The sequence below is a fragment of the Nakaseomyces glabratus genome, chromosome C, assembly GCF_010111755.1.
Source record: "Nakaseomyces glabratus chromosome C, complete sequence".
Taxonomy (NCBI): Eukaryota; Fungi; Ascomycota; class Saccharomycetes; order Saccharomycetales; family Saccharomycetaceae; genus Nakaseomyces; species Nakaseomyces glabratus.
This window is the reverse complement of record NC_088953.1, coordinates 460,423-475,018: the sequence shown is the minus strand read 5'-3', so window position 1 is coordinate 475,018 and position 14,596 is coordinate 460,423. Positions and strand designations below refer to the sequence as shown.

Here is a 14,596-nt window from a genome sequence, read left to right as displayed (position 1 = left end):
TATCTTGTCCTCTGGAAGAATATGGGATTTGCCCCACCCCCACATAGAGGCCATTCGGGCCTTCTGCAGAAGGCCCGATGAGCTTGCCACAACGTTAATAAGTCAAGACATAACTTTTGTAGATCAATACCGAATCTTCCAATTGAAAACAACATAACTATCCACACAGTCCAACTAACTATACACATGCTGCCACTGAGACTGAGACTAATACCAAGAGTGAGAGCTGCTAGGCTGTTTAGCACCTCAGCAGCCACAAGACAAGTAATACGTAATGGATCCTTTAGGAGACACGCCAGGAGAAACCAGGTTGCTGGTCAGGGCTATGACTACAATGACACTATGAGCTTAAACCGCGGTTCCAGCATAATCACTATAAACCACCCGATCGCTACTACTATTCTAAATGAACCTACTATTATCGTTGAGAGGCAACTTGAACTGATGAATGTGTTTCTAGGGTATGAGCAGGCAAATAAGTACGCCATCATGGATGCAATGGGGAACAAGATCGGATATATGATGGAACGTGATTTTTCAATTGGTAAGGCCATAATGAGACAATTTTACCGGTTACACAGACCTTTTATAGTAGATGTCTTTGACAACTGGGGGAACATACTGATGAGTATTAGAAGACCTTTCTCCTTTATCAACTCACATATCAAAGCTATCATACCCTCGCAAGTGACCCAGGTGATACGGAATGGGAAGGATGTCACACAGGATCTTAATGTGCTCGAGGATAATGGTACCATGGTAGGTGAAACAATACAGAGGTGGCATGTCTGGAGACGTAAATATGACCTCTTCCAAAAAGATCCAAATACCTCAGATGATGAAGTTTTAAATCAATTTGGAGAGATCAATGCACCTTTTCTGTCTTTCGAATTCCCTGTTTTAGACCAGTCCGGTAAGATTATGGGCGGTGTTGATCGTAATTGGGTCGGGCTAGGCAGAGAGTTCTTCACTGACACAGGTGTCTACATAATCAGATTTGATGCACAACGCAGTTACATGAACAATGATGGAACTATGATATACCCTCCTGAAATTATGAGCAACGAAATAATGAATTTTGATCAAAGAGCTGTCCTGTTAGCTAACGCTGTCTCTATCGATTTTGATTATTTCTCGAGACATTCCAACCATGGTGGATTTGTCAGTTTCGGTAGCTACGAATGAGCAATTGTAACACAAAAATTCCTCTGTTACTATATTAGTCCAACTATACATTTATTTATTACTTGTGTAAATACGAGAATTATGAATTGACTGACCTAGTCCCAGGCTTCCGTTAAACCCAGAATGGAAAAGTTCAAGCTATCCTGTGAGTTCTGTGCTGCGCTCATTAGTTCCTGGATTCTAGATTTTAGGAGTGGTTGCGCAAGTATATCTGAAGCGCTGTCGTCCGCTGTCCCTAAGTCCAAGGGTCCAGCCCTGCGACCATCCAGCTCGTATACGTGCCCGTTCTGTACTACGTAAGTCACAAAATGCAAATTGACCTCGATCTGTGATGGATCCACATCTTGTGGGTAACTGGTGGACCCCATGGTGAACGTTTCACGATATTTGTCCGCGGCATCCAGAACAAACTTGTTCGTCTGTTCGTCATCAAACCTCATCGCACTGTGAGACTCGAGGAAGTTACCTAACACTGAAGTGGGCTCTAGTATTTCCTTGTTGTTGCTCAATGCGTGCAGCACGGCGTACAGCCCGCAGGCATTCTTGATCGATTGTCTAAACCAGGAGACACCCGAACCATTGCCAGCCTCGCTACCGTTGTCGCTACCGTTGTCGCGGCCCTTGCCAGCGTCCCCTGACGCAATTGGCTCCCTAAGTCCTTCAGTCAATGGGAACAGAAGAACAATGGCACTCACGGGCCGAGGCACCATAGCCAGCAGGTCAGGGTCGTCCAGCGAGTACACATCCACAAACGCATGCGCATTGTCTAGCCCCAGCAGGTGCGCCACATGGTTGAACACCTCGGGACTCGACTCCATTGGAACTACAGCAGCCATCTTTCTATTCTTCACACGCAATGGCTAGAGATATCCGTTTCTCCCAGTTGCTGTAAAACCAATCTGATACAGACACTTTCAAGTCGCAATACCCGATGCCCCTCTGTTATACCCTTAAAGAATAAGGTGGGGCAAGAGCCAACGCTTTTGAACGGAAAAACTCACATGTAAAGGCACGAGAAACGGAATTACCCCCCATCCCGTCTGTGCACAGAAAGCGCCGCACAACAGAGTACACTTTCGGTGAGAAACCAAATTTACGTAAATCATGAGAATCTCTGAGGTTTTTCCGGGTGAGGATCTACGTAGAACTCAGTGTTCCATGCTTCTACAAGTAATCATAGTTTCAAAAATCCTGGGGATAGAATCATGAATCGAGGAAGGAACCCCATAAATGTATAGTGATAATATCTGTGATGTTTTCGTTTGAACTGGGTTTTGGTCTTTGGAAGATAGGGGGGGATGTTGGTGTTGAAATTCTTGAAAGGGGGGTTATTGGTCCCAACGGGGTTTTCCTTTATGTCAGTTGCCAGTTATGTAACAGACAATATGTGTGGGGAATAGAGTTTTCCTTCTCCCCAGGTTTAAGGACTGTATCCCGCAGCAGGCTAGCCAGCTTTCCAAGTCAACAAAACGGTTCCCACTGTCAGCTGCAAGTTCAGGTGTTGGCTGGGAAGTGTACATATGCGTAGGGGGGGAAATAGTAAATAATCACTGAGAGGGGGGGAAAGCAGGCTAGCCCCCCGAAGTGTGTGCTGATGCAGAAGGAAGGAGTTTACAGTAGAAACTATATAAGCATTGCATAAATTCTCTTTCTCCTGAAAATAAAATGTCTTTCTGCGCTTGGCAGCTTCTACTTGCATAACGTTTCAGATTCGGAGTAATTGGAAGGACAGTAAACAAAACCATCTAATATATCACACCATGGGTATCGAGGATAAGATTTCCGGATTCTTCAAGGGGAAACAAGACAAGAAGATTTCCCCAACTAGTAAGACTACCACCACTAAGGCTCAAGCTCAGCAAGAGAAGAAAGCATCCCAGCAATATGCTCCAGCTTCTACTGGTTTGACCAGTGAAGCTATGGAAAAGGCTAACTTGGAGAAGCAGAAAAGGGACCAGGAGCTAGCGGCACAAAGGGCCAAGTACCCTGCTGAGAGCTTAGTCAGACAGGACAGTAACACTTCCATGCCATCTCTAGACTCGCTTGACAGAGATGACAGCAACTATGTGTACCAAGGTGTCGAAACCGACTGGGATTTCGACATTATGGAAGCCGACGCGTTGATTGGTGGTAACAACATTGCTGACACTGAGCTTTCTGACCAATTGTCTCCAGAAGAAAAAGAGAGGGTCTTGGAATCTCAAAAAGAATACGCTGCCAAGCGTGTTATTTCCTTCGACAACGACGATGAGGAAATTGACAAAGTCAAGGAGTATGGTCAAGCTCACCATTACAACAGTTCACAGAAGGTTTTTGCTTTCTCTCTGCCATTAGGTGCCAACACTAACGCTGCCCCAATGACTGTGGTTAATTCAGTTAGTGAAGAGCGCAAGAATGAATTAAGAGAGAAGCTAAAGAGAAACGAATCTATTACCTCTTTGGAAGAGTATGAACTATACAAGGACGAAAAGGGTATGACCAACACAAGAACTGAAGCCGTCATGAAGTCATTCCAAGTTGATGGTTTGAAAACCTCTTTTGCCAAGATGACCATGGATGGAGACAAGAAGACACACGACGGTTACTCCTACTCTCGTCTTCTAAGTATCTATGACGAATTGGAGGGTGATATTGTTATTCTTGGTGGTTACCGTGGTAGTAACTTACGTGATGCCAAGACTGGTAAGCGTGTCTGGGTCCCATTGAAGGCAGGTCTAAATATGACCAAGGCAAGTCTTGTTATTGGACCAAAGGATGAAGATGAAATTGAAGCTCAGAAGGTCCTAAAGCCTGATGGTATGTTGACCCATGTTGGTCCAGTTGATATTTCCAAGAAACTGATCCAGAAGTTTGCCCAAAATCCAAAGGTTAGAATCAGAGATTTTGGTTACGACTGGAGATTATCCCACGATATCACATCAGAGCATCTTGCTAAATTCCTACAAAAGATATATGACAGACAAAAGGAAAAGAAGGGTATCTATGTTATTGCACACTCTATGGGTGGTCTTGTTGCCCATAGAGTCCTACAACAACACACTCATTTGATTAGAGGTCTTGTTTATGTGGGCTCGCCAAGTCAATGTGCTAACATTTTGGGTCCAATTCGTTACGGTGACGAGTTAATGTGGAATAAGACCTTATTAAGTAAGGAGGCTAACTTCTTTATGAGATCTTCTATGCATTTCTTGCCTTTTGACGGTAGATGTTTTGTTGACAAGAACACGTTGGAGAGATATGATTTGGATTTCTTCGATGTTAACACATGGAAGGAATACGGTTTGTCTCCGTTAGTTAACGAAAAGAGACGTAAGCTTGCAGAAGCTGTCCAAAAAGAAAAGGAATCCTCCTTTACTAATAATGCAGTTGTTGGTGCAGTTACTGGAACTGTAGGAGGTACTGCTAAATTCTTGGTTAACACCATTCCAGGTGTCAACACAAAGAAGAAGGTTATTTCAGAAAGAGATGAAATCCCAGATGAAGTTTTCCAAACTTCTTATGAAGATTCCTTGGATTACTTGGAGAGAACTTTGAAGAGAACCAAGAAGAACTTGGAATCTCTTGAATACATTCCAGGCAAGGAATACCCACCATTAGTCATCGTTTATGGTAATAGAGTTCCAACTATTCGTGGTGCTAAGGTTAATGGTTTGCAAGGTATCAAGGATGGTGAATTTGGTGAATTCTACTATGGCCCAGGTGATGGTGTCGTTCATCATAAATGGCTGCTTCCAGAAAAGAGAGGTTTCCCAGTTGTAGCTAAGGTCGCTACCGATTGTGGTCATGTTGCGCTAATGACTGATTTCAAAGCTATGGCAAAGGCATTCGTCTCATTGGTTGACGCTGAGAAAGAGAGAGCTAGTGCAAAGGGTAAGACCACTGCGTAATCTTGGAACTAGATGCAATCTAATGTTATACAAGTACTGTAATATTATAATGGTATCTCCTTATCTGGGTTGTTGTGGATCTCGCTAGGTCAGATGTTTTAATCTTGTATTTCCAAGTGTTCCTTTACAATTATTTTTCTATGATATAATAATCTAAAATATATAATGCAATTGTATCGCTTAACTGTTTAATTAATTAATAATAATGTTCTAAAGATGCCGTTAATAGAAGTAGTTCATGAATTGAGTGGTATATTCTTATGTTCATGGGAGTTGGCACAAATTTTGGCAAACTACATGTAATGAAGCATTTTTTAATAAATGTTCCGTGATGATGATTTCATGTCATCAAATTTATTCTTCTTCATCGTTTATGAAAAAGTTGACCTTTAACCAAAGGCTACAAGCTGTACACTGTGTTAAAACTTGGTAACCTTGCTCTTCTGATTCCGTCAGACCGTCCTCGATGCATTCTTCAAGCATATCTTCTGACAGAACAAAACCACCACCGGACTGGCAACGAGGGCAAGTCATGACGTATTCCAGCTTCTCTTCATTAAATTCGAACTCGTCAAGATTGAATTCATCTAGCCCATCGCCGAAATTATTAAAACCAGCCAATTTATTTGAATCATTTAACGCTCTATTGTATGCAGCTCTCAGTTGATCATTTGAAAGAACTCTGTACGCCTCCTGAATTTGGTTGATTGACACTCCGCTTCGTATCTTAATGGTAGAGTCTATAGGCACTGTCTTGCTCTTGTCAGGATGTAGAGTTAACAGCATTTTCCTGTATGTCAGCTTAATTTCATCGGTCGAGGCATCTACGGGTACGCCGAGCACTTCGTAATGCGAAATTCTGGATTTTGATTTCACAGTCATGATCACAGTTAGTTATTTGTATGTATGACTAGTGAGCCGGGGGTATATGCGATTAGACGTTGCGTAGTGGATCTATTTTAAAACACATGCTATGTCTAGGCATCATGCTTACTATTGCAAAAATATCAGCGATGAGATGAAATTTTTCAATTCGCAGGGACAAATATTTGTGATGGTGCGCTACTTTCTGTGAAATACTTTTAAAGTTTAATCCAATTGTGCTCATCGCAATGGAAATGGCAAAGCAATGATTACTAAAGTTCTATATGCTACTCCGATATCTGAATCGCTTAAGTATTTTGATTAACAGTACTTAACCTATAATTTCTATAAAGCAGTTGTCACCTCTGAGATAAGGTGTTTCAAGGAAGACTATGGAGCATCAGTGCATTCCCAGTCGGTAGGATCGTAGGCTTCTGGATGGTCCATTCTCTTGACCTGATCCAAAGTCAATTTGTGGTTGTATACATCGAGGTTGCTGGCCAGTCTTGCAACTGTCTTGGTTTTAGGCAATGGCAAATAGCCATGTTGTAAAGACCACCTGATCAGCAACTGGCCCGGGTTCATCCCCGTTTCCTTGGAAATCTCTCTTAAACCGGGGTCATTCATCTTATACCCATGGGCCATTGGGGCATACGCCTCGACCACAAGGTTGACAGATTTGCAATAATCAGCAAGCTCTTGTCTCATGACCCAGGGGGATATCTCAATTTGGTTTACGACGGGCTTGTATTTCAACTCGTCCCAACCCAGCAATTCCTCGATGTGGTGCTTCCCATAGTTGGAAACACCGATGCTCTTCACAATGCCTTCGTCGACAGCCTCCTGCATTGCTTTCCACGTCTCCAGCCTGCGTCTTTGGCCTGAGAGGGGCGAGTGAATCAGCAGCATATCAATGTAGCCGAGGCCCGAGACCTTCTGCATGCACTCCTTGATGGCCCTCTTGGCCTCGTTGTACCCATTTTGGGAGTTCCACAACTTGGTAGTGTAGAACACATCCTCCCTCTTGTTGTGCGCCTTATCCTCGTTGATCCAGTTCACAATACCTTGGCCAACTTCACGCTCATTCCCGTACAGCACCGCGGTATCGAAGTGCCTATACCCACACTTCAATGCCTCGGTGACCACTTTGGCAGTGACACTGTTGGGGATGTCATAGGTCCCCAGAGCCAAGCTGGGAATCTTGCGGCCGTCTTGCAGCTCGTAGTATTTTGGCACATCTACAGTTACAGACATGTTTGTTGCAGTTGTTGGTATTTCTTTACAGATAATCTACACAAATTATATAAAGTGTGTTGCCTTCCTCCCTCCCCCCCAGTTCAATCCAATTTATAACTGTAGGTCACACCGGCCACATAGATCATATGAGACCATAGTATCCAGCTACCTTAGGACTGAACTTATTGCTTGCTGGCCCCCCAGCTATTTCAAGCTTGTGGGTGACTATGGTGCTGGTGTCTGCTGCTATTGCCTTCTGGGCCACAGAAGTGGTGAAACGGACAGGGATGAAAAAGGTATCACGTGATGACCTGAACTATTATAACGCTCACGGTTGAGTGCCTACCGCTCCAGATTCACCATACAATTACAATGGCAACTTGGCCGAGTGGTTAAGGCGAAAGATTAGAAATCTTTTGGGCTCTGCCCGCGCAGGTTCGAATCCTGCAGTTGTCGTTTATTTATTTTTTTGGGTTTTTTAATTAGAAAAATTTCATAAAAAGAGGTGATCATCGAGAAGTTGCACAGAAAGTGCCGTAGAACTTGTAGTTTCTTTATTTTTAAAAACCGTGCTCTCTGCGGGCCTTTCTGTGGAGTGTGAAAGCTTGGCATTCTCTCTGAGCTTTCGCCGTCGGAAAAACCGTTCTGGCAACTTTCCTCCATAATGAGCACAAGCAACTATAACAACCCATAAGAAGTCTGGTGGCTGCGTTTGGGTCCTTCAGGGATTCTCGAGGCTAAGCGGTGGCAAAGTTGTGGGTATTGTGGGAGATACAGTGCTTTGTTTTGGTTGTTTTTTTACCTGCGATTTCATAGCTTTCAGAGTTGAAATTTGTATTGGAACCTGGAAAATACGGGCTGGCGTTTCGAGGGTCTGGATAAAGATAGCTGGGGTTGTCTTGTAGGGTTATCAAAAGCATGGAGGAAGCAGCTGCGGATGCGTACAAGCTGAGTTACAAAGTTGGTGTTGCGGAGAATAAGAATGCCAAGTTCAGGCGGACCATGGAGGATGTGCACACGTATGTCAAGAACTTTGCGTCCCGGCTAGACTGGGGCTATTTCGCGATATTCGACGGGCATGCGGGGATCCAGGCGTCTAAGTGGTGCGGCTCCAACCTGCACACGATCATAGAGAACAAGCTGATGGCGGACGAGACCAAGGACGTCCGGGACGTGCTCAACGAGTCCTTTGTTATGATAGACAAGCAGATTAACAAGGACCTGCAAGGAAATAGTGGCTGTACAGCGGCAGTATGCGTGCTGCGCTGGGAACTCCCGGACGGCTGCACAGAGCAGGAGGAGATGGACCTCACGAAACACAAAAGGAAACTATACACAGCCAACGTGGGAGACTCGAGAATAGTGCTCTTCAGAAACGGACAGAGTATACGGCTGACCTACGACCACAAGGCCTCGGACCCCTTGGAAATGCAAAGAGTCGAGAAAGCAGGCGGGCTTATCATGAAGAGCAGAGTAAACGGCATGCTCGCGGTTACTAGATCGCTGGGAGATAAGTTTTTTGACAGCCTAGTAGTGGGGAGCCCTTTCACAACCAGTGTAGAGATTACACCAGCAGATCAATTTCTGATTATAGCATGTGATGGGTTATGGGATGTCATAGACGATCAAGAAGCATGTGAGATGATCCAAGATATAGAAGATCCACACGAAGCAGCCCGAGCTCTGGTAAGAAATGCTTTAGAAAGAGGGACGACTGATAATGTCACTGTGATGGTAGTTACATTATGAGGTTGAAAAAATGCCAGGTGGGTCACATATTATTGTCATTGATTGGCTAATATCAAAGATTCACGTTAGCTTCATTCTTGAAATGCCTCGTTACAAGAGTCTTTGTACTTTTCACACTGCGTTTTCTTGAATTGGCCTTTCAGAATTATCTATGAAGCTCTGAAGGGTCGCCATTTTTTGCATCACGAATACTTGGTTACATTGTACTTTTAATATGTCAATAACATGTATAGATAATAATATAAAGCTGGTACTTACCACATACTAACTAACCGGAAATGGGATAACAAGCAGTGACATATGCGTGTCATCATTTTTCCCAAACTAACCATCACAAGGTAAAACACTTTCAAACTTTATACCTGTTAAATTCTATAGAAAAAATATTATTACAATTACATTGGCATTTAGATATTAAAGCCATTTAGGTCTAGGTCACCGCCTTCACCTGCTGCGGACCAGTCGATGTTTAGGTCGTTGAAGTCATTCAATGTTAAATAGTCCTCGCCGTTATCCCCCATGTTTATGTCATTACCTAGCATGGCAGATGGATTAGATTGGTCAAATTCTAGTTTTTCGCCTTGTCCCAAAGTCTCGTTGTTGCCAGCAGCTGTGCCATCGAATGCATTTATGGCTGCTGTAGGATCGTTGTTCATATTGCTATCATTTGTTGCTGGGTTATTATTGTTGGGTACAGAGTTGGTGGTAGCGTTGGCATTCGATGTATTTGCGGTGTCGAACCCTGACGCGTCGAATCCCCCACCATCAAGCTCTGAAAACATGGACAAGTCCATGGTATTGAGGTCGTTATATAGTCCACCAGATTGTGAGTCGCCCAGGCCAAACGCTGCGATTGGTGGGTTCGTTTTGTCGGGGCCATCGGCGGTGTTAGGCTTATCAGTACCAGCGGTCTGTGGGCCAGCACCCATCGTTGGTGATTTGATATCGTTCTGGCCGCTGGTTCCTGGCTGACTTGTATCGAGGTCGGCGTTAGTGAAGTCGAGGCCGTCGAACATCGACTGCTGTTTGTCGCCGTCCTGCTCCTGTTGTCGCCTCCTCTTCTCCTCTTCCTCCTGTTCTTTCTTCTTTCGCTCTTGCTCTTCCAGCTCTTTCTTGCGCTTCTCCTCTTCCTCCTTCTGCTTCTTCTTCTTCTCTTCCTCTTCCTCTTGCTCTTTCTTCTTCCGCTCAAGCTCCAGCAGCTTCTGCTTCTTCTCCTCTTCCTCCTGCTCCCGCTGCTTCTCGAGCTCCAGCTCCTTCTGCCGCTTGCTCTCCTTCCCTAGGTTCGCCAAGGTGTCCACATAGTACGTGCTCTTGCTCAGCATGTTCTCCAGGTCGTCCAGAATCCCGTGAAACATGTGTATCTTCTCCTTCAGCGTATTCTGCTGCTGCGCACTGAACCCATTGACCATGTACGGATCCAGCTGCACATTCTTCAACTGCTGCTGCATCATCATCTCCGCCGACACCTTCAGAATATCATCAAAACACGCCGTAAGCCTGTTCTTGTAACTCATCGCGCAAAAAAAGACCCAGTGTTCGCAGTGGCCTCTGTCTCTAGTGTCTCTAGTGTCTCAACCTCCTGGTCCCTGACTTCCTTTATAGCAAGGCTCCCAAAATACCCGCTCTGCCCGTCAAAGTACTACATACTACTATTACTATAAAGAGCTTCCCCCCTCCACATCCACCGAGCCTGTTGAGTTAGCGGATGGCTTTCGCAGAGCGAGTTTGGGTCCCGTCTACCACGATATATCACCACCATTATCATTATTTCTCAAATGTGCACGTGATCATGAGTCTTGGTGTACGTATTCACGTGATACATCATACGTCTAATATGATAGTGGAGGTCATGTGATTCTACGTGCATATGGATGTTTAGTCATGTGATATTTCGTGTTTTGTGTATTATCATGTGATGCGTTTACGTATATAGGTATGTTATATGCATGTCATACGGGTCAAGTCATATGACATATCACCTTAACACCCCACCTTCCTGCATTGTCACAACCCCCGATGATACTACGCTCCAGCTACAAACACAATATTTCGTAACCAACCGCCATCTTATACCCGTAGCCTCCGGTTCTCCTTCCTCTTCCAGCTCCCCGCCCTCCCCCCAGGCTTGATCCCAAACACAGCGATGCACTCGTCCACCATCCCACCAATCAGACCGGAGAAAACATCGAAATATGGGTACCCGGGTATCACAATGTACGTGAATACCAAGCGACCGGGTCTCGCCTCATCCTTTCCCTCCTCCCCCATAGAGCTAGCCTGGTATTTCACCAAGAATAGTTATAAGATTGAAGGCACATTGTGCATGTGTCTTGAACAACAGAGTACCCACAAAAGCCAAGAAATAGTAGAGCTAAAGATGTTCAGATTGGTGACTAGATCGGTTATTGCCAGACGTTGTTACGCGGACGCTGCGAAGAGCGCGGCCTCCGGGCTGAAATTGCGCTTTGCGCTGCCACACGAGACCCTGTTCAACGGGGAAGAGGTCGTCCAGGTCAACTTGCCCGCCAAGTCGGGCTCCATCGGTATTCTTGCCAACCACGTACCCACAGTCGAGCAATTGACACCCGGTGTTGTCGAGGTCGTCAAGGCCAACGAGACCAAGAAGTACTTCGTTTCCGGGGGATTCGCCGCCGTCCAGCCAGACTCCACGCTGTGTGTCACCGCCGTCGAGGCCTTCCCACTGGACTCCTTCTCCCAGGACAGCGTCAGATCGCTGCTGGCCGAGGCTGAGAAGAACAGCAAGTCCCAGGACGAAAAGACCGCCGGTGTCGCTTCCATCCAACTGGAAGTCCTAGAGAAACTGCAAGCCGCATTGAAATAGAGTTCCCACATTATACTTTCCTCCCTATCTGATTGACTCGTGTTAATACAACTTTAGAACCGAACCAAAAAAGAAAGATAAAAATAAAATCCCTTGTACAATTTCTCTGCCTACAGAACGATGACAATATTCCATTTTACCATTCTAATGATGTTAAGATAGTAAGTCCGGTGGTAAGAAGAACAAACAATTTATCTGCATACTCTCCAAAGCACTACAATTCCACCTTTCAACTGAGGATTTGAAGCTGTAGGCAATGCACATCCACAGCAGCCTGCTTACACTTTCCAGCACCATACGATTGGGCCACAGACACTCCTATTTGTTTTAACCTTCGACAGCACAGACGCACAGAATCATTATTTTCTTTTTTTTTAACTTAAACCGTATATATTACCTCCTAAGGATCATTACTAAATATTCAAACGCTATAATAAATAGTACCATAAAGAACCCCCAGCTCGGGGACATCTGGCAGATGCGTCTGGGGACCGATATCTGCCACTGCCGCTGCGTCAGAGTGCCCCAGAAGCTTCAAAACCGGCTGCTGCTGCTTATACTTGTCACTTAATACAATCCAAGTCACATGTTACATCAGGGTAACCCAGCAGTACGCGAAAAGGAAGGGCAGAAAATTTCGATTTTTTGCTTAGAAAGTGGCGTACAACATGCAAATATAATGGCTAGTGGAAAACGCGAAAAAATGCTGAATTTGCTGCCCTGCAGCTTCTCGAGGACTATATAAACAAATGGGCTGTTCAAAGTTACTCAGTTGGACTTCCAGACCTCCCCGGGTATAGCGCTAACCACTGACACTCGCACCAGTACGTGACAGCTGATACGGTATAGGAGAAAGCAGAGTTTTGTTGCCGCAGAGGAATACAAAAAAGGAGTCTAGAGCTGAGCATGGAGCAGAGGCAGAATTTGAACGCGGTCCTGGGGTTGTCGACCAAGAACGGCCCGCTGGCGCAGATATGGCTGGCGTCCAACATGGGGAATCTGACCAGAAACACAGTTTTGCAGACCAATATCGCGGACACCGCCGAGGAAGTCGCTAAAGTCACTGGGTGTGCCGAAGACGGTTCGCAGTACCCAGTGGAGCATATTACACTGAGGACGTCGGGTGAGCTGCTGCACGGTATAGTGAGGGTCTACTCTAAGCAAGCGGCGTTCTTGCTTACCGACATTAAGGACACACTGACGAAGATCAGCTCTTTGTTCAGGACAAACCAGAGGCTGGGTGCCACCATCTCCAAGTACAGCACGATCACAAGACTCGAGTTTCTGGTGCTGGATGACACAGTTACCGAGAGGGATGTGCTATCTGTGCCTAGCTTAGATTTTCTAAATGAAACCAGCAGCCTCAGAAATCACTCAATAATGAACGACTCCATGGACAGGAGGATGACAGGCGCAAAGAGTTACGACTTATCGATAGAAGTTGGTAGAAGATTTGCTGGAGATGAAGAACTGCAATATAATGAGGACTCTACCCTTAACTTGGATTTCGATCTAGGGCATCCTAATGATTCCAAGGCTCCACTCTCTAGCTCGAAGAGTTGGGACGAGGGCACGAGACAAAGTGGCGATGTTACTGCTCAATCAAACTACATAAATATGGAGGACGACGAGTTCCTAGCCGAAGGTGAACCAGAAGAACTTCACCTTGACCTGGGACTTGACACAGCAGATGCTGACAGATCGATTGAATTGGGTAGAAGAGCTGAACCAGTTGAAGATGCGCATGAAACCACTGATTTTGGATTCGATCTTGACATTGGCAAGGATCCAATTAATATGGAAGAAGACAACGAATCAGCAGAAGAATTAGAACTTGAAGGACTTCAGGCAGACAATGAGCCTTTGAGAAAGGCTGCCTCAAGTAAGAACCCTTCATTAGTAAACACTCATCCACTGCAAACCGACAGGGAAACTGAACTATCTGATGAAGTCATTAAATCCAATCCTGATAGAAACCTTGTTGAGACAGGTAATCTCCAGACTAGGTCAAATGAAGAGAAGCTAACGGCAAAGAGATTGTGGTCCGAAATGGCGCAATCCATGGCTTATCTACCTCATTCAATCTTTAATGATTTTATGAAACTACAACCTTCCAAGAAGCAGAGAACCGAGGATGACAATCAGGGTGATGTCACGCCCGAGATGGACATTTCACTCGGTATGAATGACGACTTGATTAGCGACAATGATGCTGAAGTGCCTATGGACCACGAAATTAATGAGCCTGATCTTGAGATTGCTGGTAATATTGGGGAGCTTCCAGAACAAACATCAACACAAAATGCTGAAGGTACGCTGGATGTTATGCAAACACAGACTAGTAGCAGTTACAGTAGCGTATCATCCGTGGAAAGTGTGACTCAGAAGTTGGCTTCCATTGCCACAGCTACAACAGCCAAAATTCTTAAAGAGACGGTTACGGACGGTCAATCAGATTTTTCCACTCTTCTCCAAGAATATCACAAGCATGAAGAAGGTGATCAGGAACCAGTCACAAGAAAAGATGCAAGCGCGGTATTCTTCAGTATGTTGTCTTTGGCATCTGCGGACTGTGTAGATCTACAACAAGAGGAAGCATACGGTGAGATTAATATCATTACTAAGGACAATCTATTCCAAGACGGAATCACTGCATAAATGTTAATAAGGGACAATTTTTTTTTCTATTCTATAATAACTTCTTTTTCTATAATCGCTTTAGGTATAATTAATGTATGAACAATATTGGCATTTAGTCATATATAAGCCATCTGGAATTGTATGTGGAATATGTATTAAGACAGTAATTTAAGCGAGCTAAGTTCTGTCGAAA

The 14,596-nt window shown here is 44.8% G+C and overlaps 9 protein-coding genes and 1 non-coding gene across 10 annotated transcripts; 6 read left to right on the top strand and 4 right to left on the bottom strand.

Annotated features, from left to right (window-relative positions):
- Positions 1–186: 186 nt before the first annotated feature.
- Positions 187–1,185, top strand: AIM25 (Aim25p; the record flags this gene model as incomplete). Its single annotated transcript, XM_445376.1, has 1 exon — positions 187–1,185. One exon carries the CDS (start codon positions 187–189, stop codon positions 1,183–1,185), a length of 999 nt encoding a protein of 332 aa, XP_445376.1.
- A 95-nt stretch (positions 1,186–1,280) lies between these two features.
- On the bottom strand, positions 1,281–2,021 carry YUH1 (ubiquitin-specific protease YUH1; the record flags this gene model as incomplete). Its single annotated transcript, XM_445375.1, has 1 exon — positions 1,281–2,021. The coding sequence occupies one exon, from the start codon at positions 2,019–2,021 to the stop codon at positions 1,281–1,283; it is 741 nt and encodes a 246-aa protein (XP_445375.1).
- Positions 2,022–2,945: 924 nt separating this feature from the next.
- Positions 2,946–5,072, top strand: GVI51_C04345 (uncharacterized protein; the record flags this gene model as incomplete). The annotated part of the gene is made up of 1 exon (XM_445374.1): positions 2,946–5,072. The coding sequence occupies one exon, from the start codon at positions 2,946–2,948 to the stop codon at positions 5,070–5,072; it is 2,127 nt and encodes a 708-aa protein (XP_445374.1).
- A 354-nt stretch (positions 5,073–5,426) lies between these two features.
- On the bottom strand, positions 5,427–5,954 carry JJJ3 (Jjj3p; the record flags this gene model as incomplete). Its single annotated transcript, XM_445373.1, has 1 exon — positions 5,427–5,954. One exon carries the CDS (start codon positions 5,952–5,954, stop codon positions 5,427–5,429), a length of 528 nt encoding a protein of 175 aa, XP_445373.1.
- Positions 5,955–6,326: 372 nt separating this feature from the next.
- GVI51_C04301 (aldo-keto reductase superfamily protein) lies at positions 6,327–7,190 on the bottom strand (the record flags this gene model as incomplete). The annotated part of the gene is made up of 1 exon (XM_445372.1): positions 6,327–7,190. One exon carries the CDS (start codon positions 7,188–7,190, stop codon positions 6,327–6,329), a length of 864 nt encoding a protein of 287 aa, XP_445372.1.
- A 356-nt stretch (positions 7,191–7,546) lies between these two features.
- Positions 7,547–7,628, top strand: tS(AGA)1. Its single transcript has one exon. It is a non-coding gene; the product is annotated as a tRNA-Ser (tRNA).
- A 462-nt stretch (positions 7,629–8,090) lies between these two features.
- On the top strand, positions 8,091–8,921 carry PTC1 (type 2C protein phosphatase PTC1; the record flags this gene model as incomplete). Its single annotated transcript, XM_445371.1, has 1 exon — positions 8,091–8,921. The coding sequence occupies one exon, from the start codon at positions 8,091–8,093 to the stop codon at positions 8,919–8,921; it is 831 nt and encodes a 276-aa protein (XP_445371.1).
- A 407-nt stretch (positions 8,922–9,328) lies between these two features.
- On the bottom strand, positions 9,329–10,435 carry MED2 (Med2p; the record flags this gene model as incomplete). The annotated part of the gene is made up of 1 exon (XM_445370.1): positions 9,329–10,435. The coding sequence occupies one exon, from the start codon at positions 10,433–10,435 to the stop codon at positions 9,329–9,331; it is 1,107 nt and encodes a 368-aa protein (XP_445370.1).
- An 863-nt stretch (positions 10,436–11,298) lies between these two features.
- ATP16 (F1F0 ATP synthase subunit delta) lies at positions 11,299–11,763 on the top strand (the record flags this gene model as incomplete). The annotated part of the gene is made up of 1 exon (XM_445369.1): positions 11,299–11,763. The coding sequence occupies one exon, from the start codon at positions 11,299–11,301 to the stop codon at positions 11,761–11,763; it is 465 nt and encodes a 154-aa protein (XP_445369.1).
- A 906-nt stretch (positions 11,764–12,669) lies between these two features.
- MCD1 (kleisin alpha) lies at positions 12,670–14,421 on the top strand (the record flags this gene model as incomplete). The annotated part of the gene is made up of 1 exon (XM_445368.1): positions 12,670–14,421. The coding sequence occupies one exon, from the start codon at positions 12,670–12,672 to the stop codon at positions 14,419–14,421; it is 1,752 nt and encodes a 583-aa protein (XP_445368.1).
- Positions 14,422–14,596: the final 175 nt, after the last annotated feature.